This window comes from Arachis hypogaea, chromosome 7 (assembly GCF_003086295.3).
Source record: "Arachis hypogaea cultivar Tifrunner chromosome 7, arahy.Tifrunner.gnm2.J5K5, whole genome shotgun sequence".
Classification (NCBI taxonomy): domain Eukaryota; kingdom Viridiplantae; phylum Streptophyta; class Magnoliopsida; order Fabales; family Fabaceae; genus Arachis; species Arachis hypogaea.
In genome coordinates this window covers 77,528,565-77,552,365 of record NC_092042.1, presented here as the reverse complement: position 1 = coordinate 77,552,365, position 23,801 = coordinate 77,528,565, and the positions used below count along the sequence as shown (strand labels likewise).

General features: G+C 39.7%; 3 protein-coding genes and 1 non-coding gene across 4 annotated transcripts; all 4 read left to right on the top strand.

Annotated features, from left to right (window-relative positions):
• The first annotated feature begins 7,175 nt into the window (after positions 1 to 7,175).
• Positions 7,176 to 7,687, top strand: LOC140174416 (uncharacterized). The gene is made up of 2 exons (XM_072198868.1): positions 7,176 to 7,407; positions 7,524 to 7,687. The coding sequence occupies exons 1-2, from the start codon at positions 7,176 to 7,178 to the stop codon at positions 7,685 to 7,687; spliced, it is 396 nt and encodes a 131-aa protein (XP_072054969.1).
• Positions 7,688 to 7,738: 51 nt separating this feature from the next.
• On the top strand, positions 7,739 to 8,998 carry LOC140174415 (uncharacterized). The gene is made up of 2 exons (XM_072198867.1): positions 7,739 to 8,809; positions 8,915 to 8,998. The coding sequence occupies exons 1-2, from the start codon at positions 7,739 to 7,741 to the stop codon at positions 8,996 to 8,998; spliced, it is 1,155 nt and encodes a 384-aa protein (XP_072054968.1).
• A 14-nt stretch (positions 8,999 to 9,012) lies between these two features.
• Positions 9,013 to 10,593, top strand: LOC112701642 (uncharacterized). Its single transcript, XM_025752380.1, has one exon. It carries the CDS (start codon positions 9,013 to 9,015, stop codon positions 10,591 to 10,593), a length of 1,581 nt encoding a protein of 526 aa, XP_025608165.1.
• Positions 10,594 to 14,091: 3,498 nt separating this feature from the next.
• Positions 14,092 to 14,195, top strand: LOC112704512 (small nucleolar RNA R71). The gene has a single exon (XR_003155135.1). It is a non-coding gene; the product is annotated as a small nucleolar RNA R71 (small nucleolar RNA).
• Positions 14,196 to 23,801: the final 9,606 nt, after the last annotated feature.

Genomic DNA, 23,801 nt, shown 5'->3' with positions numbered 1-23,801 from the left:
TGAAGATTTTCTCAGCCTTACCCCTTATGCTACCATACATCAAATAAAGGAAACTCTTGAGGTGTGTTCATTGGGTGCTTTGAACTCGATGGCTTTTTTGCGACACCAACTTAAATACATTCATTCTGGTTACCATCATGAAACAATTAAATGCATGACTCCTTTTTTTAGTGTGATACACAGCTCATTTCATTGTGACTATTTTCTGCTCCCAGAAATCAACCTTCGTCACATGTGGAACGGTAATCGACATTGACAGGGATCATGCATGGTGGTACAAGGCTTGCAGGCAATGCACACAAGGACTGGAGGCACTTACTGACCAATTTTATTGTGCAAAGTGCGATGTTTACTCTACAGTTTTTGCCCCCAGGTTTGTATCCCCTTATGTGGGGTTGGTTTATTCTTGTGTTAATTCATTAAACTCACATACATTAGCCTTTCTTTTTCTTGTCGGTTGGATGCGTTTCTTAAATTTGGGGTTTGTTCCATCTAACAGCCCGGTTGCACTTACGTGTTTGTTGTTGAATATGGACTGACTATTTGCTGGTGCATTAACATGCCCCCTCTTTTTTTGTTGTTGCTCTGTATATGCGGATAAAGGTTCTGCATTCAGGTTCGTGTTGGTGATGAGTCAGATACCGCAACTTTTGTTCTATTTGAGAATTGTGCGTCAAAGTTCTTAGGTCTAACTGCCGCTGAGATCCGCACCAGACTGCTTGCTAGGGTTATTTATTCTTACTTCGTTTGCTCTTGCTATGATATTTTGTGATATTTTAAGTTGCCAACTTACTGGCTTTTACTGTTCAACAACCAGGGATATGGAAGAGACCATTTCCCAGATGAGCTTAATACACTGATTGGGAGGACACTTCTGTTCAAGCTTACTGTTAGGCATGATAGCTTAAATAAATTTCAGCCATGCGTGATTACCGTTTCAAGGATATGTTCTGACCCAGACATTATCTCCTCACTTGCTTTAGAAAAGAACATTAAATTGGTGTGTGTCGTTGAGTGCTCCACAGAGGACTTTCAATTACCATTGCTTATTCAAATGTTGTTGCTTTTTGTATTCCTTAACACTTTACAATCACAATATCATATGTTCCAGGATGCACTGCAGAAATTGACCACGGCTGCGGTTGTTCGAAGCAGTGACTTGGTTGGGTCTGAGAGCATACTCGGCGTCCGTGGATCCACCACCACTCCGAGTCCCAATTCTGATGCAGTTTCTGGTCACGGGGCTGCCCACGTGGTTACACATACTCCTGTTAAGCGGGTTTGCATTAGATCCGGCGGCGACTTCTCATCCCGTGCCACACCCTCTGCCTCCAAGAGTCTCCTCCCTGCCTTTGAGAGCTGCGTCCTAGGGAATGTCACCAACCCTGATGCAGGGGACATATGAGGCCCTCATCCTTCCATACCAGAGAGTCTAAAATAAAAACAGCAAAACCCCAGCTGCTTAGCAAAATCCCAGCTGCTTAGAGTTTAATAAACTGCTCTGACTCTTTCGTTATATCAACATGATAACAACTTAATTTACGTTGTAACTGATGCATTCCAATTTTTTTTCCACCCTCACACTAGCAATGTGACTTAGACGTTGACATGTTGATCCATTGTGACATTGTCATCATTGTGATTTACTTTGGTCGATCATGGTGTTATATATAATGGCAGCTCTCGGCAGGGTTTCTCGCCTTGTCCCATGATTTCTGCCGCGCTTTGTCGCTTCCTTTGGTTTATCGGTTGTTGTTTTTATGCTTCCATTAGGATTTGTAATGCCATTCATGTTTCATGTCACTACTTTGCTTGGTAATCAAAATCTTATTGGTGTGTTTAACATGTTATGCATTATGTCTTTTTCCCTCACCAACTCTTTCTGTTCACTCCTATTAGTGTTTATGCACATTGTATGTCTCCACGTGGGAGGATTGTTCGCAGTCTTCATCCTTCCATGGGTTAACTAGAACAAGATGTTTGAGCTTCTATTTATGCCAACATAAACAACTCTTATTTATGGTGTAGCATCCAAATTGTAATTAAGCACTAAAAAACAAGAAAAAATTATATTAACCCAAATGCACCAAAGAACTCTGCATGAATCAAGAGTTCGTATTCTCCCCGAACAATGCAGAATTCACGCTATTGCTTTTGAGCCTGAAGAATGAGTTCCAATGCCCGTTTTGGATATTAATCTAAACCACATTGCTCGACTTCTTTTATCTTCTACAATATGTTTGTGTACTTATAATATTACCCCTAAATCTATTATGATGAATAATTAATAATTATTGATTTATATTTATTCTGAATTGATTAAATACATTGTTATAATAAAGATTTACATTTAAACATTATATATGTATTAGATTAATAATCTATAGAATTATAAGTTTTTATTATATTGATAAAATACACTAAAACAAAAATAATTACGAGATCTTTATTGTTTTATTATTAGGCGATTAAAATTATAAAATCTTCTCTTTGCTTCTTAATAAAAATTTAGCTCTCAATTTTAAATATTAAATTCATGAATATACCTTTTTATCTTTATTTATTAATTCTCAAATTTTGCATGTTGTTTTCTTTTCTTTTATTTTCTTGCCTATATCAAAACAGGGTCTAAAAAACTTCTCTAATTTATTTCATGTTCCACTACTCTTATTTTATGTTACAATTAAGTGTAACTATGACTCTGTAATAAGCATTTTCCCCTCACAGCTAACTTGGTTTTCTCTTTCTTTATTTAACTTCATATTTTACAATTGGAATCTAAGTCAAATTTTATTTGGATTCCTTAGTATTCTAAACTTTTTTAAAAAAACCACAAAGTAGGGAACATAAGGTATGATTATAAATGATAAATTTTGATCAAATGAGCGTGTATCCGGGAAATGGAAATAGAGGTTGCAAAAAAATAAAAATGGTTCCGTAATGAGTGCGGAATCAGGTTGGGACGGGTGAGTGCAATGGTGCAGGATCCTCCCAGCGTGACCACCGCAATTTATCGCCGGCAACGCTTTGCATGTGGCTGGGGCCAACATTGCTATGGTGGGCCGGCGCATCCTTTAATTTCGACCTCCATCTCAGTGCGCTCTAACCTCTCATCTCTCCATAGTCCAGACCTTTTATTTTGCCTGCTCTATGGTCCTTGCCAAATTTTCTTTAACTTCATGGTTCTTTTTATACAGTTTTTGTTAGTAGGAGTCTTAAAAATATTTTCCTCTTTTTTTTTTATAAAAAATTAACTTCAGCATCCTATTCATTTAACACTCCTTGAATAGTCAGAATAGATAAAACAATCTATGTTTGACTAATTTTATGGACTGCCAATGAATAATGCTGTTGAATACTTCTCGGCAATAATTGGGTACAATAAAGTGAAAATTACCTTTCTTCTTATTATTTTATTATGACAATCTTCTTCATAAACATTACCTAAATAAATATATACCTTTGTGATGTGATCTATTTTCCTTAATGGTCAATGACTATTCAAGCGATTGAACACATGTGCCTTTCATAGTCGAACTTTGACATTATTCATGATATACCTATCCTGTTCTTCCTCCATATCCCCAAATCTATGTAGACTTCTGTCATTGCGTGTGGACTTTCCTGTCATGCCTGCCGGGAGCCTATTTTGAACATGTCTACAAATAGTTTGATTAGCTGAAACAAATTTATCCGACAAACCTCGCCCTCGGCAGGCGGTTTGCCTGCCTGGATTCCATGGAACCCGAAGCCAGGCTCGCACGACAACGACGGATGAAATTGCTTGGTCACAACAGGCGCCGGATCAACGTGTCGCTTAGCCCATCCGGCCCCGAGAATGGTTTTTTTGTCGTTCTGCCATGCATACTTCTCCGCTTGCTTCACGACAATTTTTTGCTACAGTTTTTATTTTTCGCCGTTATCCATACTTTCGCTTGATAGGAGACATATCATTTTCTGCTGACAATCCTGCGTGCTCTTAACCTTGCTGCTCTGCTGGTATGATTATGCATTATTTGTTAACTTTGATCTAAGCTTTCCTGTTGTTGCAGTTAACCCCAACACAGGGGTTTCTGAGCCCCTCCAACAGGACATCGGCCTGCTCCCAAAAAATCTCGTCGCTGTTGCTACAGGCCAAGGTGAGCTCTGACTTTTCAATATACGTTGGGTGTCTTTTCCAATATATTATTTCCTAATGAGTACGGTAATGATGGTCCGTATTTAGTCTTCTCATCTATTTAAATTTGTTAAAAAATGAGGGAGCGATTTCTTAAAAATATTTGTATTTATCTATTTATCTATTTTAATTACTATTTCTAATTTTATAATTTTAATTTTAATCGAAATAGATTAAGTCGTCTAAAAATAATGTGTTGATTTTAAATGGCTAATTTTAAATTACGTAATATGCTCAGTCGTCTATTAGCCAATGAATTAAAAACGCTTATCTATCCAACTATATTAAATCATTAATTTTTTCTCTCATTTAAAATCGTTTATCTTCTCTGTTATTTGGAATGTTTTATTTTATAAATTTAGTTCACCTTAAATCATTAATATTTTTTCTTATTTTTAAGATTATATTTTTATATTCATGACTACATATATATATATATATATATATATATATATATATATATATATATATAAAATAGTATATTATAAATATGGATATAGAATATAGAATATAGAATAGTATATTATAAAGAAGCATACACTCATTATAAAGAATGGAGAACATGACATGTATGATATATTCAATTTTATATAATTTATAGATTTATAGATATATATTATATTATGGTCATTATATAGATAGAATAGTATATTATAAAGAAGCATACGGTCATTATAAAGGATAGAGAACATGCCATGTATGATATATTCAATTTTATATAATTTATATATTATATTATGGTCATTATCATGATTAATCATTGTATGACACGCTAAATATTGTTAACTTTTTCAGATTTAGTTTTTTTTCGTTTGACCTTCTCTTAACTTTGGAAACATTATTGCTGATTTAAAATTATTATTTTTAGAATTCATCGTTTCTTTTGGAATCGCACATAAAACAAGGATTAGGCAAGCATAGTCAATCCTGAGAACTAAATCAGTACCTGCTTAACAAATATTTGACGTATAATATTAAAAATGGCATTACTGTCTTATATATTTTTTATTATTATTAAAATAAGTATTTTTTACTTTTTTCTATTATAACGGTATTATATCTCACGGTTAAAACACTGACAGCAACGACTTTTTTTTATTATTCTTTATTTTTGGGATCACCAGTGCTGCTCTGTTTTGTTTTTTACACTTAGTTACTTTCTTTGCATCTGCACCAGACCACGGTATTGCATCCTCCCTCCATGGATAACACCTCTTTTTTCCTTGCAGGTTCCTCACCATGCAACGTCAAAACATTCCGTGACAAACAACATCGTTATGTAACACCTACCACGTGAGTAATGCCTGAAAGTGCCATTTTACTTGAAACTCTGGAACCGGGGATTATGCTGCAATTAAAGACTTAACCAATATCCCCGTATAAGTTGGTGCGGTGTTTTTCCTCCTTGCCATGGCACCTTTTTGCCGAGGCTCACCTGTAGGCACCATTGGGCATGGGTGTTTTCCCTAAATTTCCTCCTCTTTAATCACAATCCTCTAAATTTTTGCTACTTATTTTTGATATTTGATAACTTCTTCTTATCAAACATGCAGTCTGGTTGGCTATTCGCATTTCTGTCCGTCTTCACCTTTGCATTTGACTCAGGCTAGCGATGACCAACCAGAAGCTTTCAATGCATCTTCTATTGAACCAGGTGTCATTCTCAATGAACATGATTGTGAGTTTATATATATTTTGACCTATTATTACACTCATGTGACACTTGATTTTTTTATATATTTTGAATGTTCCCTAGATGTTTGGTCAATCGGGCAACCCACCCAAAGTTGTGTTTTTTGTGGGGCAAAAATGTGGATGAACGAGCGCCTTGCGAAAGGTGGAGCCAATAACACAATATTATTTGCTATTTGTTGTATGAGTGGAAAGGTTACTCTCCCTTTGTTGCCGGTTCCGCCACCATTATTGTGGGTGTTGTTGAATGGTGATGATCAACGAGCTTTGCATTACCAGAAACATATCAGGGCCTTTAATAGTATGTTTTCGTTCACATCTATGGCTGGCAAGATTCAGTACACACTAAACAAGGGTTCCGCCCCTCGCATGTTTGTTATAAGTGGCCAAAATTACCATTCAATTGGAAGTTTGTTGTCACAGCAGTCTACCAAGCCCAAGTTTGCTCAGCTCTACTTTTATGATACAGAAAATGAAGTCCAGAACCGGATTAATGCAATTGGGTAAGTATGTGGTTGTTATGGTATCTTGATATTTTAATGTCTGTATTATATGATTCTTGCATGACCTGGATTTATGTTGTTTAATTTTATTTTTGGGTTAATGTAGCATGTCTAATCAACACCAAGCTATAGATCATTAGCATTGTAGCGGATCTAACCAGCATGCTTGATTCCCACAACTCTCTTCTAAGTGCTTCCGATATGCTAGGCAAAGGTTCACTGAAGATTCAACGACTCTGCTACAGCTTCGTCTTATCAAGAAGAGAAATACTGATGGTAGAAGATATAATCTGCCATCAGCGTCTGAAGTTGCTGCTCTTATTGTAGGTGACTTTGATTTCGACAACCTTTCGAGGGACGTTGTTATTCAGACACATTCGAACCTTCTGAAACGGATTGATGTTAATCATCCGCAGTATCTTGCACTACAGTACCCCTTGCTTTTTCCGTACGGAGAAAATGGTTTTCGGAGTGATATCTTAATATCCGATGAAAGATCTAAGCAACAGTTACATATGCGAGAAACAATTAGCATGAGGGAGTTCTTGTCTTTTCGAATCCAAATGAGATCACATGAGTCGCAAGTGCTTCTCAAGTCAAGACGTTTGTTCCAACAATTCTTGGTTGATAGTTACACTATGGTAGAAGCGGAAAGATTACAATATCACAGGTTCCACCAGAGCAAGTTTTGTTCCCATCAACTGCAAGGCCTACACGAGTGTCTCATACAGGGTGAAACACAGGCTGCAAGAATTGGAAAATGAGTTATCTTTCTGTCTTCATTTGTCGGTGGTCCCCGATACATGTACAACAATTGCAAAGATGCATTTGCTATTTGCAGGTATGCCGGATACCCTAGCTATTTCATTACTATCACATGTAACCCAGAGTGGACCGAGATTAAAGATTGCGTTGCGGCCTATTCATTAAACCCAAGTGACAGGCCAGATATCATATCAAGGGTTTTCAAAATCAAGTTAGATGTCTTGATGAAAGACTTAAAGGATGGGTCCATATTCGGAAAGCCTAAAGGAAGTGAGTTTTTCCATTCACTTTTTACAATGTCGCGCTAACACATTTGTTATTTTCCCATCAACGTCGACTTGCCCCCTAACATATTTTTTTGCTTTTTCCCATTTTGTTTGTTGCAGTTGTGTACACAGTTGAATTCCAAAAGTGTGGTCTTCCCCATTGTCATATTTTATTGTTTGCTCAACCAGCCGAGAAGCCTCGATCATCTGAGGATATCGACCATCATATATCGGCTGAGATACCCGACGAACACACGCAACCTAAGCTATACAGCTTAGTCTAAAAATTCATGATTCACGGACCATGTGGGGTTTTGAACATGAGTAGCCCGTGTATGGTTAATGGGAGGTGTTCCAAGTTTTATCCAGTACCTTTCTGTGAGAAAACATCCATAGACAGTACAGGTTTTCCCAGGTATAAACGATCGGATAATGGTCGTTCAACAAGCAAGAGGAATGTTAATCTCGACAATAGGTTTGTTGTCCCATACAATGCAACATTGCTCCTTAAGTATGGCTGCCACATAAATGTTGAGTATACTTGCCAGACGTCTGCTATGAAGTATTTGTTCAACTATGTCCACAAAGGTAATGATCGTGTCACAGCTTCGTTCTTCCGATTGCATGATTCAGTTGGTTCTAATGTCACTGTAGATGAAATCCAAAACTACTATGATTGTCGGTATATATCAGCGTGTGAGGCATTCTGGCGGCTATTCGGGTTTGAGATTCAGTACAAAAAGCCTAACGTCATCCGCCTTCCATTCCATCTTCCAAATGAACAGAATGTTTTGTACGAAGATCACCAGCTTATTGAGAATGTTATCGACGCTGCGGTCTCAAAGGATAGTATGTTTATTGGTTGGTTTAAGGCTAACAAGAATTTTGAACTGGCCCGTACACTGACTTACGCGGAGATGCCGTCATTTTTTGTCTGGGACAAGCAAGGGTATATGTGGAGGCCACAGAAGCAAGGGAATGTCATAGGTCGTCTCACACATATTCCTCACTCGCATGGAGAGGAGTACTACCTTCGTATGTTATTGAATTATCAAAAAGGGTGCCAGACATTTGCTGATGTGCGTTCCGTTGGTGGGGTTGTGTACGATACATTCAAAGAGGCCTGTTATGCCCTAGGGTTATTGCAGGATGATAGGGAATTTATTGATGCAATTAATGAAGCCAGCTCATGGGCATCACCGAATTATATCAGGAGGTTGTTTGCAATGCTTTTGATGTCGAACAACATTGTGCGTCCTGACATGGTGTGGGAGAAATGTTGGCAACATTGCGTGGACAACTTGCTTCCTTCTGGAAGACATCACTTAGGTAAAGTTTCCGGATTGCTTTTACTATCTGGTTACTGTTTCGCATTAAATTCATACCACTCCATTCAAAAACGTCCGGTCTTCTCCACCTTTTGCAGTTTGTTATGCATTTATTTTATTTTCCCTTCGTCATCGTGTCCAGTTTGTTTCTTATGTAACTACGTTGCATTTTTTTGCTTTTAGGTTTCTAGTGTTCCTTTCATGAGATTAAGTCCATCACGCTTGCCGAAATTGAAAAACTCTTGCAGCCGAATGGTCGGAGCTTGAAAGACTTTCCTGACATGCCGTTTCCTGATTATGCTGGTTTACCTGAACCTTCCAACACAATCTTTTCTGATGAGCTAAATTTTGATAGGACAGAATTGGCAAGTGTCGCCGTGGATTTGATTTCCCGGTTGAATCGAGACCACCGCATTGCGTTCGACACAATAGCAAATGCAGTTCGTCGTGACGCTGGTGGTTTTTTCTTTGTCTGTGGTTATGGTGGAACTGGTAAGACCTTTCTATGGAATGCGCTGTCTGCTTCGATAAGGTCTAAGGGTGATATTGTCCTCAATGTTGCATCCAGTGGCATTGCAGCTCTATTGTTGCCTAATGGGCGAACTACTCATTCACGCTTTAAGGTTCCGCTCAGTGTTAACCAGGACTCTATTTGTAATATAAGGCAAGCCACACCCCTCGCGCATCTTATTTCATCTGCAAAATTAGTTATATGGGACGAGGCACCTATGTTAAATAAATTTTGCTTCGAAGCGCTAGACAAATGCCTTAAGGATGTTCTTCGATTTGATCGTGGATATATTCCTCATGCCCCATTTGGTGGGAAAATTGTTGTTCTAGGAGGTGATTTCCGTCAGATATTGCCTGTGATTCCTCGTGGTTCTCGGGAAGAGATCGTTCACTCGTGTATTAATGCTTCGAACTTGTGGAAATCTTGCCAAGTGTTGCAGTTAACTAAAAACATGAGACTGTCCCGTGGATCACGAGATATCCATGGTGTACAATTGAAGGAATTTGCTACATGGTTGCTTCAAGTTGGTGACGGGTTAATCGGAGACAATGCCGATGGCGAATCAGTGATCAGAATACCCGATAACTTGCTGCTTAATGTTGAGTCTCCCTGTCTGCATGATTTGGTGTTGTTCGTTTATCCTGACATCTTAATCTATTCTTCTAGCGTGGATTATTTTAAGGGTAGGAGTATATTAGCACCAACACTTGATGTCGTTAATGAAGTAAACAATCATGTGATGTCTTTGATCCCTGGCAACGAGAGGGTATACTTGAGCTCTGATACACTAATTAGTGAAGATGGTCACCTGGAATCTGAATTATATACAATGAGCACCGAATCATTGAATGTGCTAAATTGTTCAGGAATTCCCCAACACCGGTTAGTTCTTAAAATCGGTGTTCCTGTGATGCTTCTTTGCAATATTGACCAATCCAATGGACTATGCAATGGTACGCGCATGCAGGTTAAACATCTTGGTGACCATATCATTGAGTGCGTCATCTTAGCAGGTCGTAATACTGGTGATGTTGTATTTATTCCCAGGATGAACATGTCACCCAATAACGATACATTACCAATCAGGTTTACTCGACGCCAATTTCCGGTTGCTCTTTGCTTTGCGATGACCATAAACAAGTCCCAAGGTCAAACGCTGTCAACCGTTGGTGTCTATCTTCCGAGGCCTGTTTTTACTCATGGTCAGCTTTATGTTGCACTTTCTCGGGTCAGCATGCATTCTGGACTGAAGATTTTATCCGTTGATTCTAACGGCAAAGTTTCAAATCATACTATTAATGTGGTCTATAGAGAAGTTTTTACCGGGATGCTACCTAACATTCTCCCTTGATCAGTTGACCTCTCATGTGCTCCTTCTGTAATCTTTTCGGTACGCAGTTCTTCTAACTCTTAAAGAATAAATAAAGAACATTTTTCTCTTACGTAATTACATATTAAATATTATTCTTTATATAATACATATCTATACAAACAATTATTTTTAAAGGAAAACTCTAATGGGCTAGCAATTTTATTTAATTTTGGATAGCATGTAATCCGTCGAGAACGTTGAGTCATTTTATGAAATCTCACACCAATCCACCACCATTAAATCATCATTGATGATTATTTGATGTTCCCAATCATAAACTTTGCTGGCCACAACCATTTTTTTTAAATAATTTAATTCGTTTTTTTATTGAATAATATTTATTTACAATTATAATCTTAATGCCCGTGCTTGGCACGGGAGACAAAACTAGTACAATGTTAATTGTGGGATGTTTATGCACGAACTGTCCTTTTTATTTTTTATTTTATGACTTAATGACTTAGAGCAATTCCAACTGTAAGCAAAATTGAAACCTCATTTACTATGTGTCAGAAAAAGGAGAGACTTTAGCATTAGAGTGAAAGAAAAGAAAATTTTTTCACGTCTTTTAAAGTTGTTGAGACCCTGCTTAGAGATACTTGCTCTCTTTGCATAATAACCAATAATATTTAGACATGTGTTAATTATATATATAATATAATTATACTTTACATATATAATTATTTATTGTAATTATTAATAAATTAAATATGATTTAATTATTTAATATAATTATTTAAATAATTATTTATGGTAGAGATTCAAATTCTAGCTCATGTGGCAGCATTCTCAGATATTCAAATGACCTAATTATGGTAGGATTCATGATGAATATTAGAAAGATAACCATCACTAATGCAAAACTATGGGCAATTTACACAGGTCTTAAAATTGCAATTGGTATGGGAATGGAAATGGTACAAGTAGAGACAGAATTTACCTGTGCAGTGAATCTGTTGTAGCATGCTTCTGCGGACCTCCATGACTGCACCTCCCTCATCCGTGCATTTAGAGATCTCCAAGCAAATCCAGGTGACTTCTGAGTAAACCACGTCTTGAGGGAAGCCAATTTCAGTGCCGACGTTCTAGCCAAGCATGCCCATAATCTTCCAGCGGGTCTCCACTGATTCGTCTCGCCTCCACCACCCCTTTCTGGTGCCAACGATTGAAGCTGATAGGAGACAAATGGTGTTTGCTAGAGTTGTGAATGCCTAGTTAGTTTTTGTTTTGGGGCCTCTAGCCCCCTTCTCAATAAAAAAGTATGTTTCGAACAAAATCTGCTGGAAATAATATTATATAAATAGAGGCCACACAAGCTGCAAAAAAAAGGCCATTAACGCTCACATTAGTAAATCTAGCAGAACTAAAATTCATAAAACAAAAACCATTTTGCTTTGTTGATTAAGAAAAACTTACAACAACTTCTCTTTTAAAGGAAACCTAATGCCAACATAAGTGACCATGAATACTTCAATCTAAATCAACATAAAACAACAATAGAACCATGGTAAAAAAGAAAATAATGCAATTCCATTTATTAAATTGCAGAACTAGTTTGTAGCATACCATGAAACTCAATCAATTCAACCATAAATCTTTAGTTGCAGGAACCAACAAAAAATTTAACAAAGATCACAATCTCTCCATGACCATCATATTACACGTTGGAACTAAAGGTAACCCGTTGGTCTTTAATAAGATTAACAACATACAATACTATCTCCCAAATTACAAAATAGTTAACATTAAATCTCAAATAAAATTTTATAAAAAAGAAAACTCGACATCCTTATGTCAACAACTTTAGAAGGCAGGACTACACCACAAGAGAACATGATTTATCTTTGAGGATCACAAGTTGACAGTCTTGCAAAAACTAAGTCTACCCATATTTCCAACCATCGCTCTGACTTTGCCTCGACATGGAGCCCGATTCCTACAACAAAACTGGCATGTTGGCAAAGGGAGAAACATATGACAACATAAATATCAATATCAATGGCAAATCAATGCACACAACAGACAGTTTTAAGATACAGTTTGCTTAATCTAAAGTTCGGATTATGGGGTGTAACATGGATGTTATATATACAGAAGCAAATCTCATCGGCATTGTCTTCCTCATTGGCCACATAGTTGTGGTGGTCATGGCCAAACCCAAAACACCTTTGCAACGTCTCCCATTCTTTGCAATAGTACTACCTTGTGGAGCACCTTTTGACCTTATGATATGCATATCTCCAACGTTAATATGATTGCTAGCAGCCTGAGATTGTCTACCCTTGTTTACTATGGATCACATGTACTCTAACTCCTTAGACATCTTCGTGATTACATTCACCACTTTTTTGTAAGTTTCTGAACCCTGTGTTGCCAAAAAGCACAAAGATAGACAGAGAATATGCTTTTCAAACAGGCTATATAGGGGGTCTTTTTCTCTGACCCCTCAGTAAAAGGAATATTAATTTGTAACTTCTTAAAGATTGCCAAGAATTGAGCAAGTTGCTCATCATTGGTCTCTTTTTGCACGTTCTAAATGTGTTGTACTACAAGCTCTTTCATCACTACTGAGGCGTGTACGAGTGCACTGTCAATCTCATCTTGAGCTTTTTTCTCCTTCAAATCCTCAACAGCATGCTCCTCTTTAGGCACGGCCTCCTTGCCCATCGGGGGGGCCTTGCACTCTTCGCTTGAATTTATCTTTGTGTTGCTTGGAAGAGTGTTGGAAGGTCTCTTAGGTATCCCGTTGCTCAATTGACCCACTTGCACTTCCAAGTTCCGAATTGAAGACCGAGTCTCTTGCATAAAACTATGAGTGGTCTTGGAAAGGTCACAGACTATTGTGGCTAAGTTGGAGAGGCTGTATTTTGAAGTTTCCATCTGCTGCTAAGAGGGTTGGAACTGCCTGTTGTTGAACCTATTTTGATTGGTTCCATCCTGATTGTTGTTGAAGCTCTGTTGGGGCTTCTGTTGTTGTTTCCTCTACCCAAAGTTAGGATGAGTCCTCCATGCCAAATTAAAAGTATTTGCATAGGGATCATTATTGGAATTTCTAGAGAAATTTCCCATGTAATTTACTTCTTCCATGGTGGGCTGGGAATGTCACAAATGTCCTCTTGAGGGTAGCTCCCAGTCATGCCATAGGATGTATCTTGAGTGTTGATAGCTGAAACCTGCATCCCGGTCAAGTGCTAAGAGATCATGCTTATTTTTTGGGACATAAGCTTATTTTGAGTCAAAATAGCATCCAGTGTATCCACCTCTATGACTCCTCTCTTTTGAGTAGTCCCAATGTTCACATGGTTCTTTTCAGAGGTATACAGGTATTAGTTATTGGAAACCATCTCAATGAGCTTATCTGCTTCTTCAGGCATCCTCTTCATGTGTAGAGAACTACCTGCAGAGTAATCCAATGACATCTTGGCCTTCTCAGAGAGGCCGTCATAAAAGATCTACAGCCTGGACCAGTCTAAAATTATGTCAGGAGGGCATCTCCTAATTATCTGCTTGTATCTCTTCCAAGCTTCATAGAGGGATTCTCTATCTTTCTGTCTGAAGGTCTGGACATCCACTCTGAGCTTACTCAGCTTCTGGGATAGAAAGAACTTGGTCAAAAATCCAGTGACCACTTTGGCCCACATGTCTAGGCTCTCCTTGAGCTGAGAATCAAGACACTGCTTTGTTTTGTCCCTTACAGTAAAAGGGATGAGCATGAGCTTGTAGACCTCAGGGTTCATTCTATTTGTCTTAACAGTGTCACAGATCTACAGGAATTCAAATATAAATTTGTTGGAGTTCTCCTGCGCGAGTCCATGAAACTGACAGTTCTGCTGCACCAGAGTGATAAGTTGAGGCTTAAACTCGAAGTTGTTGGCACCAATAGTAGGTACAGCTATATTGCACCCATAAAAGCCAGGTGTGGGTGCAATGTATGAGCCAAGCACCTTTCTTGCTTGCTCTTCAGCATTCGGGTTCCCTCCATTAGCTGCCATAGTGGGTTCTTCAACTTCTTTCTCAAAGGTTTCCTTGAGATTCTCTCTGGCTTTGTACGCTTTAGCTTGTTACAAACGCCGCCTCAAGGTTCTCTCAGGTTCAGAATCAAACTCGAGAAGGGGTTCTTTGTCTTTGTTCTTGCTCATCCACAACAAGAGGCAAAAAAAAAGTGGGAGTCTCTATGTCAGAGTATAGAGGACTCCCAGTGAGATATCTTACGTAAAAAAAAATTAAACAAAACAAAGTAAACAATTAATAAAAGAATTCTAAAATAAGTGTGCAAATTTAACCTAAAAATTTTTAAAAATTAAAAAGAAAAGGGTTCAAAAATTTTTGAAATTCAAAAAGAAAGGAAAAACACTAAGGGGACACCAAACTTAAAATCTAAAATTAAATGAAAATAAAACAAATAAAACAAAATTCGAAATTAAAGGGAAAGATAAATAAGATAAAAATCGAAAATTTAAAAAAAGAACAAAAGCAAAAATCGAAAATTAAAAGAAAAAGTGAATCAACAAAACTGAGAAAAATACCTAATTTAAGTAACAAGACAACTGGTAGTTGTCAATCACAAACAATCCCCGGCCACAGCATCAAAAACTTGGTGCGAATTTTTGGAATATCCACAACTTAACCGGCAACTGCACTGGGTCATCCAAGTAATACCTTAGGTGAGTGAGGGTCGATCCCACAAGGATTGTCGGACTGAGCAAACAATAGTTATCTTGTTGGACTTTGTCAGGCGAGTCAAAAAAGAGATTTGGTGAGTTGTTGTCGTAAACGCATAAACAATAGCAAGGGAAATAAAGAAAGCAATAAACAGTTTGGTGTGAAAGCAATACAAGACAACAGTTAAGGTCTCGGAGATGTTTACTTTTTCTGGATTAAAATGTCTTACCGACTATTTTAATAATGAATGATTCATTAAACCATAAGTGATTAAACCATAATCTCTTAGTGATTTAATCTCCTCTAACCCTCATCAACCACCACTCTTGTAGTCACTCAATTCAAATTAGAGGGTGAAGTTCAGGAAAACTAGTTTATACCACAAAGGCCCTAATCACCCCAACCCGGCTAAATAGATGTTGCTTATCCCCATCGGTTTGTGTTATTAGCCGTCTAAGAGGAATGTTTTCCAGTTGTAGTTCAAGTGAGATAACTCTCTCGAGAATCACAAGAACTCATGTAGAAACTGGTCATACTCTCGTTCCACCCAGTTCATAAGATTAAGAATGAAAACAATCCTTAGAATTGAATCAAAATGTTAATTAAAATAGAAGAATAATAGTTCTAATCCATAGAAATAAACAGAGCTCCTAACCTTAACCAGGAGGTTTAGTTGTTCATAAATTACAGAGAAAACAGGATTCTGAAAAAGTGCAGAAGGAAGAAGATCCTAAACCTCAGTGATATTTTTCTTTAAATACTATCCTAATAATAAATGCGAGACCTAAAAGATATTATTTTGTAAATAAAAATTACAAAAAGAAAATAAAATAAAACTAAGAAGTGCTAAATCCACTTGGAGGCCCAAATAGGTGTGAAACGGCCCGCTGCTGGCGTTTAACCCCAGAGATAGACGTTAAATGCTAGGGGAGGAAGCGCATGATTCTGGTTTATGCCCCACTGCTAGCGTGAAACGCCGGGTGGGCGTTCAGTGCATAGGGGGGTGCTGTCAGCATTTTCCTTTCTTGCTTGAAACTTCTCCAAACTGCTATGAATTTCACCGAAAATGATAAAAACACAAGAAAAACTCAAAGTAGCATCCAAAGGTAATTTTTGCACTAAAATCAAGTATAAATAAATAAAATCTAACTGAAAACAACTAAAAAATGATAGTTAAAAGGGTATAAAATGCTCACGCATCATCCTCCTGCAAAACTATCATGCACCAACACTCGATTCATTTCATGACCTCGGAGAATATCTCCCTTGTGTACAGCTTACTCGCCAACCTCTCAAGAGAGTCCAAATTGGCCGTCAACACGGGATTAATGTACAACTACTTGTAATCTGCAATGAACTCATTATTGTGGAAATCCTTAACAAAATAATCCAAGTTCTCTACCAGCTCAAGCAAGCAGTTTCTAGATTTTAAAAAAATTTTCAGTGATAAATTAACACTCTTGCATCTCGATGTTGTTCGCAGACCCCGCAAAACTTATCGCAGACCCCCACTACTCCTTCTTCTCGTATGTGCTTTCAATCTAGTCGTTACCCTCCAATCTAAAGCTACCAACTATTTTGGCCCATAATCTTCAAACTCCTTAATCTCAAAATGGTCGTACACGGCCATCTTTAATGCGGCACAAAAATCACTGTCTTTTATATTTGATAGTGCATTTCAAGCAACGTTCTAACAGCAGAGTCGATAAGTAGAATTAGAGAAATCACTCAGACTAGCCTTCTTCATAGCCTCATCACCATCTGTGAAAACAACCTTTAGTTCTTTATTTTGCATAACCTCCAAAAAAATTCTAAAGAATCATTTATACGGTGGAATTTTTTCATCCTCTAACAAATCAAAACCAAACGTAATAGTCTGTTTATGGTGGTTAGTACTAAAAAATATAACAAGAGGCCTATTATATAGATTCTTTCTATAAGTGGAATCAAATGCCAAGATATCTTTATAGCATTCATAATCATATCGCATGTGGCCATCTTTACCGAATAGATCCATCTTCGTCATGCCCTTTGGATAACTAATCATTGCCGTAGGATCCCTTTCCACAATGTGGGATTGCCGAACATCATCCATATAGTTATACAATTCCTTTTTGTTCATACACGGTCCGAGCTACAAGGTCCGAGTTGGCCTAAAAGTAAATAAACCGACCTCTTGAAAGGTTGGTCCATTACCGACCTCTTTACAAAGAGCTCGAAAGACCGCAATAGAGGACCAAGAAGGCCCAGAACAAAAGGACACCACCCACAAGAAGGCGGTTGACTAAAAGATAAAGATCTTTTTTCCAAAAGATAAGATAAGATAACCAACTTATCTCAAAAGAAGATCATCAAGCATTACTATAAATACACTGGAGCACCCAGATATAACTCATACTCCAATTCTACTAAAAACTTGCCTAAAGCCCGTACTGACTTAAGCATCAGAGTCTTTTGCAGGTACCACCCCCTCCGGTGATCGATGCCTAGCAGCATCTCGAGCTCCAACAAGTCGGGCACGGCAGCCTTGGCCAGGGAACACTGGAAGTCATCCCACCACCGTGGAAAATAACCCTACTAACGATTTTAATTCCAAATTGGAAGAAGGAATGCCGTTTAAGAACACGGATGCCACACCAAAGGACACACACCAATCCAAGGGAGACAAGCAACCTCAAAACACTGAAATTTTAGACCCCATCCGAGAACAGCAGGATCGTCTCAAACAACTTGAACGAGAAGCCGAACGTCAGCGTGAAGCCGAGCGAGATCTCTGGAGAGAGACAAGACAGCATCGAGAGCTGGAAGACAAACTCTTAAAGCTCGAAACCGACCTCAAAACTAAAACTGTTCGGTCCAACCGCGAAGATAGCCCCCACAAGGACCAAGACCCGTTCACAAAAGAAATCATAAAGGCTAAAGTCCCGAAGGACTTCAAAGCCCCTGACATGACCCCATACGATGGTACATCCGACCTAAGTCATCACCTCAGCAACTTCAGGAGCCGGATATACCTCACGGATGCCTCAGACATGACGCGTTGCAAAGCCTTTCCGACCACCTTGACCAAAATGGTGATAAAGTGGTTCGACAGCGTGCCACCAAGGTCGATCACATGCCTCATGACCTCGCCAAGAAGTTCTTAGCCAAGTTCTCCATCCAGAAGGACAAAACCAAGCACACTCCAAGCCTGCTAGGGATTAAACAAGGAGATCGGGAAAGCCTCCGCAGTTACATGGAGAGATTCAATAAAGCATGCCTTCACATACAAAATCTTCCTACAGAAGTAGCGATTATGGGACTCATCAACGGTCTACGGGAAGGACCCTTTAGCCACTCCATATCCAAGAAACACCCAACATCTCTGAATGAGGTACAAGAACGGGCAGAAAAGTACATCAATATGGAAGAGAACTTCTGATTAGGAGAAACCTCAAAGACCGGATTCTCCTACCCACCTCGAGACAAGGATAAAGAGTCCAAGAAAAAAGATGACCGACCTACTGAGAAACCCAGAAAGTACCACAACTACACCCCCTCTTCGGGTGTCTCTTGTGGATGTTTACCGAGAGATATGCAACACTGAAAAGATCCCACCCCCTCGCCTGATTAAACACAATAGAGGAGGAAGTCGGACAAAGTATTACGAATACCACCGAATCTACGGGCATCCTACCAACGAGTGATACGACCTGAAGAATGTCATAGAAAAATTGGCATGAGAAGGGAGACTAGATCGGTTCTTAGCCAACAGAGCGGACGAACCAAAAAAGAGAAGAAGGGACGAAGAGGGCGGACGAGCTGAACGTCCCCTCACACCCCAGAGAGACATATTCACATAATAAACAGAGGATTCGTAGGAGCAGGGGTCTCTAAGTCATCCCGCAAAAGACACCTTAAAGAGGTGTACCATGTCGAAGAAGGAGACAGGTCACCCGACCTCCCAACTATTACCTTCACTCAAGAAGATGCTGCAGCCATCATCCCGGGGAATGATGACACCGTGGTCGTTACCATCATACTTAACAATAACAATCTCCACTGAACATTGGTAGACCAAGGAAGCTATGCAGATATCCTATTCAAATCTGCCTTCGACAAGCTCAGCCTAAAAGAAAAAGAGCTCAGAGCATATCCTAATAGCCTATTCGGGCTCGGAGACGCCCCTATCCAGCCACTTGGGTACATCCCACTACACACAACCTTCGAGAAAGGAATACGGTCTAGAACGCTAAGCATAGACTACATCGTAGTCGATGTGAGCTCCGCATACAATGCCCTCAAAGGTCGGACAACGCTAAATCAGCTCGCCACGGTGGTCACCACTCTGTACCTATGCATGAAGTTTCCAACTCCAGAAGGGATCTCCACCATAAAGGGAGACCAAAAACTCACGCGACGCTGTTTCAATGAAAGCCTGAACCTTAAAGGCGACCCCAGAGGAAAAGAAACCCACACTATTGAACTCGGTGGAATCCAAGCTCGCGAAGAACTTTGTCCTCAACCAGAAGGTGAGACCAAAGAAGTTTATATTAGAGATACTTAAGACAAAATAACAAACATAGGGGCGAACCTAAAAGAAGACTTAAAGGAACTGTTGACAAAGTTCTTAAGAAAGAACTCCGACCTGTTCGCATAGAAGGCCGCAGACATACCCGGTAGTGATCCTGGACTAATGTGCCATAGATTAGCAGTATACTGTGGATCTCGGCCAGTACAACAGAAACGTAGGAAGCTTGGCCAGGAGAGATCACAAGCCGTAGAGAAACAGGTACATGCCTTGTTAGAGGCAGGGTTCATAAGGGAGGTAAAGTACCCATTATGGCTGGCCAATGTCATACTGGTCAAAAAGCCAAATGGAAAGTGGCGGATGTGCACTGATTACACTGACCTTAACAAAGCCTACCCAAAAGATCCCTATCCTCTCCTAAATATAGATACACCAGTCGATGCCTCATCGGGATACAAGTACCTTTCCTTGATGGACACTTACTCGGGGTACAACCAAATTCCAATGTATCATCCCGACCAAGAAAAAATCTCGTTCCTAACCCCAAGAGCAAACTACTGCTACATAGTCATGCCCTTCGGACTCAAGAATGCAGGGCTATGTACCAGAGGTTGATGAATAAAGTTTTTGCCAATCACATCGGAAAGCTGATGGAGGTTTATGTCGACGACATGCTGGTAAAGACACAAAGAGAGGAAACGTTATTATCCGATCTCGCCGAAGTATTCGACACCATAAGAAAGTATGGGATGAGACTTAATCCCGTAAAGTATACTTTCACGGTAGAAGCTGGCAAATTCTTGGGCTTCATGCTCACCCAGAGAGGGATCGAAGCAAACCCAGATAAATGCCAAGCCATACTCACCATGAAAAGCCCGACCCGCGTCAAAGAGGTACAGTAGCTAAATGGAAGATTAGCGGCCCTATCTAGATTCCTAGCTGGGTCGGCCTTGAGATCTCTCCCTTTTCTATGCAATACTAAGGAAAGAAAAGAGGTTTGAATGGACCCCAAAATGTGAACAAGCCTTTTAGGACTTCAAGACATTCTTGGGGTAACCACCCATCCTTACCCGACCCCGGCAAGGAGAAGAACTGATCCTATACCTCGCCGTAGGAAGTCAAGCAATAGCCTCAGCCCTAGTTAGAGACGACGAAAAAGGGCAACAACTCATCTACTTTATTAGTAAGACTCTACAAGGGGCTGAAATAAATTACCAAACGATAGAGAAGTTTGCCTACGCCCTTATACTCACTTCCCGACGACTCCGACCATACTTTCAGGCCCACACAAATAGAGTGTGGACCAACCAACCCATAAAAAGTTTTCTACAAAAAACAGACATAGTGGGAAGAATCCTACAATGGGCAGTCGAGTTGTCCAAATTTGACCTTAAGTGTGAAGCTCGGACAGCCATCAAGTCCAAATACTTGGCCGACTTCGTTGCAGAATACACCGACACCCCAGACACCCCCACCAATTGGAACCTCTACATTGATGGCTCATCAAACAAAGTCGGAAGCAGAGCCGGAGTAATCCTAGAAAAAAATTAGGGAACTCAACTAGAGCTCTCCTTAAAGTTTGAGTTTCCTGCCTCAAATAACCAAGCCGAGTACGAAGCTCTACTGGCAGGCTTGAAGTTGGCTAGGGAAGTCAGAGCTCAAAAGCTTATTATTTTCAGCTACTCACAGGTAGTCACCCCGTAAATAGAAGGGAGCTACCAAGCCAAGGATCCTACCATGAAGAAATACCTAGACAAAACCAGGGAGCAACTAGCCAGCACCAAACCAGGGGCAATAATAGAAGCCTGATTCAGGAAACACTACAGAATCTGTCAACTTTGGAGGAGCAGAAGGTCCTAAACATATCAGACCAGGACCAAGACCAAAACCAAGGGTGGATAACTCCCATAATTAACTACCTAAAATCTGAAACACTTCCCATAAACAAGAAGGAAGCAAAAAGGCTCATAAGGGAAGCACAGTACTACACCATAGTAGATGACGTCCTATATAGGAGAGGGATCTCAACACCCCTCCTAAAATGCGTCCCGACCTCCACTACAAGGGAGGTCTTGGAAGAAGTTCACGGTGACATGTGCGGCAACCACCTCGGGGCACGAGCTCTTTCCAAAGAGGTACTCTGAGCTAGTTTCTACTGGCCAACCTTACAAAAGGAAGTAACAAAACTTGTCAAAATATGTCCTCAATGCCAGAAGCACACCAACTTCCATATAGCACCACCTGAAGAACTCATCTATGTCACTTCACCCTGGCCATTCGCAAAGTGGGGACTCAACCTGCTCGAACCATTCCCCCAGGGGTCAGGACAAGTCAAGTTCTTCATTGTAGGAATAGACTACTTCATAAAATAGATTAAAGTATAGCCATTAGCCGCTGCCACCACCCAAAAAAAGTTGGAAGGTTCTATACAAAAACATTGTCATAAGGTTTGGAGTCCCATGCTCCATCACCACAGACAATGGCACTCAGTTCACCGACACGGGCTTCAGGAACTTGGTAGCTGATCTGAAAATCAAGCAGCAGTTCACCTCCGTAGAACACCCACAAGCCAATGGACAGGCGGAAGCCGCCAACAAAGTCATCTTGGCCAGGTTGAAATAGAGGCGATAGGACGCAAAAAGATCTTGGGCTGAAGAGCTCCCGCAAGTCTTATGGGCATACCGAACAATGCGACACTCCACCACCGGGGAATCACCTTTCCGATTTGCTTATGGGATAGAGGCAATGATCCCCGTAAAGATGGAAGAAAGATTCCTAGAGTGTTCCTCTACAACGAAAATACCAACTCCCAAGCACAAAGGGAAGAGCTCGACTTACTTCCAGAAGTTCGAGAAAAAGTCTGGATTATTGAGGAAGCGCTAAAGCGTCGAATGGCTTTAAGATATAATCGGAAGGTAATCCAGTGAAGCTTCGCCACCAATGATCTCATCTTAATTTGAAATGATATTGGAGCAGGTCGGTCAGGAGAAGGGAAGCTAGCAGCCAACTAGAAGGGGCCATACCGAGTCACAGAAGTACTAGGAAAAGGTTACTATAGGGTGGCCGACCTCCAAGGGTGAAAGCTACCAAGGTCGTGGCATGCCTGTTACCTAAGAAGGTACTATAGCTAGAAAAAGATCTTAGGCCAAGGTGCACTCTTTTTCCTAAATGGTTTTTTAATGAGGCGCCAGGCCGAGACCTAAAGGCTGCCCGAGATAGAAGGGTAAGCACTCACATGTACACACTCTTATTTATATTTTTACTTTACTACTTAAATAAAATTTGTCGATTCCTAAAAAGTTTTCTACTAAGACGCATTAATGTACGCTCATAAACGCAAAATTCCTCGCCCGATTAAGAGAGGTCGGCAAGGTGAAATGATAAAAGCCTGAGTTAATGCAAGAAGTTATAAAAAGTAACCCATATAAAGCGACCTGACGAGGTCGGACTAAAAATGGGATTACTAAAAATAACTTGAGAATGCCTGACAGAAAAGTCGGACCACTGAAAGGATCACTGAAAAGGGACAAACACCACACAAAGGCCAAAAAAGGTTAAAAAACCTAGGCCTGAAGTACTCAGCTAAAAGGTACAAGCCCTAAAAAGGGACGCTACTTAAAGCAGAAGCGCGACTTTAAAGGCGAGGCTAAGAAGTCGTCCAAATAAACTAAAAAGAAAAGGTTCCGCATGAGAACACTACCTAAAAAGTTATTTGGACTCTGACTAGAAAGCCCAGATAGCCTATCATAAGGCCGACACAAAGCACCACCAAAAGGTCACATCTTAAGAACCACTTGGCCAAATATATGAACCATGCAAAGGTTGAAAAAGCAACCTAAAGAATACAAAGAACATCGCCAGAAGCTAAGTCAGCATATCAGCAAACACAGGAATTAAAACATTAAAAACTCAAGGGCTGCCTAATGGCAACCCAAGAGTTGAAAGTGTTTTGATTAAAGGCAATGGTTGCTAAAGAAACAACAAGTGTCAGAAAAAGTCATCCATAAAAGCTTAC

Coding starts and splice junctions, on each gene's coding strand:
- LOC140174416 (XM_072198868.1), top strand. CDS start 7,176: ATGTACAACAATTGCAAAGATGCATTTGCTATTTGCAGGTATGCCGGA. Junction 7,408..7,523: donor ATTCGGAAAGCCTAAAGGAA/GTGAGTTTTTCC, acceptor TGTTTGTTGCAG/TTGTGTACACAGTTGAATTC.
- LOC140174415 (XM_072198867.1), top strand. CDS start 7,739: ATGGTTAATGGGAGGTGTTCCAAGTTTTATCCAGTACCTTTCTGTGAG. Junction 8,810..8,914: donor ACTCCATTCAAAAACGTCCG/GTCTTCTCCACC, acceptor TTTTGCTTTTAG/GTTTCTAGTGTTCCTTTCAT.
- LOC112701642 (XM_025752380.1), top strand. CDS start 9,013: ATGCCGTTTCCTGATTATGCTGGTTTACCTGAACCTTCCAACACAATC.